The sequence below is a fragment of the Colobus angolensis genome, unplaced genomic scaffold (assembly GCF_000951035.1).
Source record: "Colobus angolensis palliatus isolate OR3802 unplaced genomic scaffold, Cang.pa_1.0 Scaffold486, whole genome shotgun sequence".
Classification (NCBI taxonomy): Eukaryota; Metazoa; Chordata; class Mammalia; order Primates; family Cercopithecidae; genus Colobus; species Colobus angolensis.
The window spans coordinates 296,408-299,966 of record NW_012118332.1 but is presented as its reverse complement, the minus strand read 5'-3'; the positions used below and the strand labels follow the sequence as shown (position 1 = coordinate 299,966).

Sequence of the window (3,559 nt, the reverse complement as noted above, 5' to 3'; positions counted from 1 at the left end):
TGCTGGAAAGTTCTCAGGTCTCAGGGGGCTAGAAGTCCTGGGGTTCTTAGTTGATGGCCTCTCTTTCTAGCAATAATTATTTTATGTACTTCAAATAGATGGCACATATGATGTTAACAATAAGTGTACAAATGTGTTTGCAGTTACAGCCACTAATAAGTGGTTAACATATGTTGAGTGCTTACTGTGTGCTAAGTGCCTTGCATGGAATCCTTGCAACAACACTGTGAGTTAAATGCTATCCTACATCTCACAGGAAACGGGCTTGAAGAGGATAAGAGATTTCCTTACTAAGGGCACATGCTTTTTGTAAATGGCAGAACTGTGTTCACACCCAGGGCTGTCCAGCCCTAGAGCTTAGCTCTGAAGCTTTCTGCTGTCCTGCTGCAGTCCAGCCTCTGTGGTGCAGGAAATCGAGGGCTCGTTAGCGCCTTTCTCATCCTAAGTGTCACCTCTGCTGTGCTTCATGGGCCAAGTCCTGGTCCCGAAGCTCTGGCTGGGGTGCATAATTGGTTTCCCTCAGCAGCAGCAGAAGGCCCAGTAACCCTGTGAGTGGGTAGAGGCAGGGTGAGAATTAGCTGGCACGTATCATCCTCATTATTAAATGTCTTTGCAAGTGGTAGGGACTGTGATATGACAGAGATGTGATGGAGAACGTACTGGATTTGGCATCACAAAAAGCTTTCCCCTTTACCAGCTGGGTGACCTTGAGGATATTTAACTTCTCTGAGCCCCAGTCCCTCATCTAAAATGTTGCAGCGTTATTGTGCCTTGTAAACTGTAAAGTGCGGGGCTGTACTAATGGGGAATGTTGGTTTTGTTTTGTCTTCAGCATTGAGAAGGTCCCCACTGATCTGCCCTCAGGACTGTCAGAGGGAGGGACTGGGGAGGCTGTGTTGGGTCCAGAGAGTAGGGGTCTGAGATTTGGAGCTGCTGCTTAAGAACCTGTCTGTTCTGTCTCGGGTTCAGGGTGCCACCATCCGGCGGGACGAGCACTCAAGGGCTGTTGTGGTGGCCAGGATCATGCGAGGAGGCACAGCAGACAGGAGCGGTGAGTGGTGGCATGCAAAGCTGGCCCACCCCTGATCATGGCCATTGCTCCAGAGCCCTCCACCTTTGCTCATAGGTCCCCTTACCTCTCTCCTATCAGACCACCTGTTTGGGATGTGCGTTGCTTTCTGGGGTTGTGGCTGGAATTCTCATCTCCTTCCCAAGTCAGTAGAAATTTTAATAGAAAATATAGGCCATCTGGGCGTGGTGGCTTACACCTGTAATCCCAGCACTTTAGGAGGCTGAGGTGGGCGGATCACTTGAGGTCAGGAGTTGGAGACCAGCCTAGCCAACGTGGCGAACCCCGTCTCTACTAAACACACAAACCTGGGAGGTGGAGGTTGCAGTGAGCCGAGATCATGCCACTGCACTCCAGCCTAGGCAACAGAGTGAGACTCTGTCTCAAAACAAACAAACAAAAACACCAGGTGCTGTGGCTCACACCTGTAATCCCAGCATTTTGGGAGGCCAAGGTGGGCAGATCACCTGAGGTCGGGAGTTCGAGACCAGCCTGACCCACACGGAGAAACCCCCGTCTCTACTAAAAATACAAAATTAGCCAGGATTGGTGCTGCATGCCTGTAATCACAGCTACTTGGGAAGGCTAAGGCAGGAGAATCACTTGAACCTGGGAGGTGGAGGTTGTGGTGAGCCAAGATCACACCATTGCACTCCAGCCTGGGCAACAAGAGCAAAACTCCATCTCAAAAAAAAAAAGAGAAAAAGAAAATATAGGCCATGCGTGGTGGCCCACACCTGTAGTCCTAGCTGTTCGGGAGGCCCAGGTGGGAAGATTGAGCCCAGGAGTTTCAGGTTGCAGTGGGCTGTGATTACACCACTACACTCCAGCGTGAGTGACACAGTGAGACTGTCTCTAAAAAAAAAAAGAAAAAGAAAAAAATTATATATACATATGTATGTATATATTTATATATATATTATATATATGTGTGTATATATATATATAAAATAGTCATGGAGTACTTTGGGGTGATTGAGTAAAAGCTCATGCATTGGTTTAGTCCAGTGACAGTTAAGAATAGAGCATGGGCTTGCGGGATTACTAACTGTGGGACAGGGATGACACCCTTCCCCACCACCCCAGGTCTTGTCAAGCCGCTATTACAAAGAGAGTGTTTGTGCCCCAGATTCATTTGGGTAGAAAGGTTGAGAATCACTGGTGTATGGAAGAGCTACTAAGCTGGGAGACAAACCTCCTGATACAGGGGGATGTTACCCCCAAAGTCTGGGGGGTCACCGTTGCAGAGAATCCTAGACCAGCACTTTGCAAACATTAACGAGTACACGAATTCCCTGAGCATCTTGTTAAAATGCAGACTGATTCAGCAGGTCTGAGCTAGGCTGAAGATTCTACACTTTTAACCTGCCTCCAAGTGATGCTGATGCAGCCAGGCCAGTGTCCACTTTGAGTAGCAAATAGGGCCCTAGTATGCCGAGACATTTGTCATTCAGGCAGAGGCTCATATTGTGTTTACAGTCTTAATGATGTCTTCACTGGTGCTTTTGTCTTTCCTTGTTAAGACTTAAGAACGCCATTCTAGGAGTATGTCTGTAAACCTAGGAAGGTGAAGAGTTAATGATAATTTTAAAGAAGCAGAGGTTATAGCAAAAAGAACACAGGCTTTCTACATCAGAATAACTGTGTTTGAATACTGGCTTCATTATTTCTTAGCAATGTGGCCTTATGCAAGCTGCTTAATCTTCCTGGGTCTCAGGTGCCAACTTGTAAAACGGAGATTTCACTGGGTGATTTGAGCCCTCCATGCTGAGTGAGGTGCCCAGCACTCAGGGGCTTAGTCCGCCCGAGTCCCACCCACCAACTTTAAACCTCGAGTTGGCCGTGCAGTGGGCTCCTCAGGCAGGCCCCTGTGGTGCTTGGAGCTCTGAGTGTGGTGCTCAGGCTCTCCTCCTGTGCTGATGGTCCGTCCCTGTGTCTCCTAGGCCTGGTCCACATTGGAGACGAGCTCCGAGAAGTGAATGGAATCACAGTCCTGCACAAGCGGCCCGACGGGATCAGCCAGATTCTGGTCCGCGCTACATGCCTGCTAGGGATGTGCTGGGTCTTTAGCCACCCAGAGCAGGGTGCTTTCCGGAGCCAAGGCAGAGTCTGGCTTAGCCTTGCTGTTGTCCTGAGGAGGTGGCAGGCAAAGTGGCCTTATGGTGTGCCCCTAATGGTGTGCTTGGGGTATGGGGTGGCGGCAGGAGGAGGGGAACTTCCCTTCCATCTGCCTCTCTTAGACCCTCTTCTCAGCACAGCCTTCCTTCCTTCCCCTGGCTCCCTTTCACAAGGTCGCTCCTGGGTCCTGGGTCCTGGGTATGAATCCTGGCTCTGCCTCCTTCCAGCTGTGCAACCTTGGACAAGCCATCAGATCATCTGAGTTTCCATTTCCTTTCCTTTAACGTTGGGATAGGGATTCTTTCTCAACCAATGTGTGGTTATCATTGGGATGCCAACATCTGGAAAAGGGTAAAGCCCTTCAGAAGTGTA

At 49.4% G+C, this 3,559-nt stretch overlaps 1 protein-coding gene across 1 annotated transcript in view; it reads left to right on the top strand.

Annotated features, from left to right (window-relative positions):
• LOC105524077 overlaps nt 1–3,559 on the top strand; it is a 49,793-nt gene that overhangs the window by 39,448 nt on the left and 6,786 nt on the right. Inside the window, exons 4-6 of the mRNA XM_011959196.1 lie at nt 391–540; nt 970–1,051; nt 3,013–3,098. Of these exons, the coding sequence (XP_011814586.1) occupies nt 391–540; nt 970–1,051; nt 3,013–3,098 (318 nt within the window). The remainder of the gene's footprint in view (nt 1–390; nt 541–969; nt 1,052–3,012; nt 3,099–3,559) is intronic.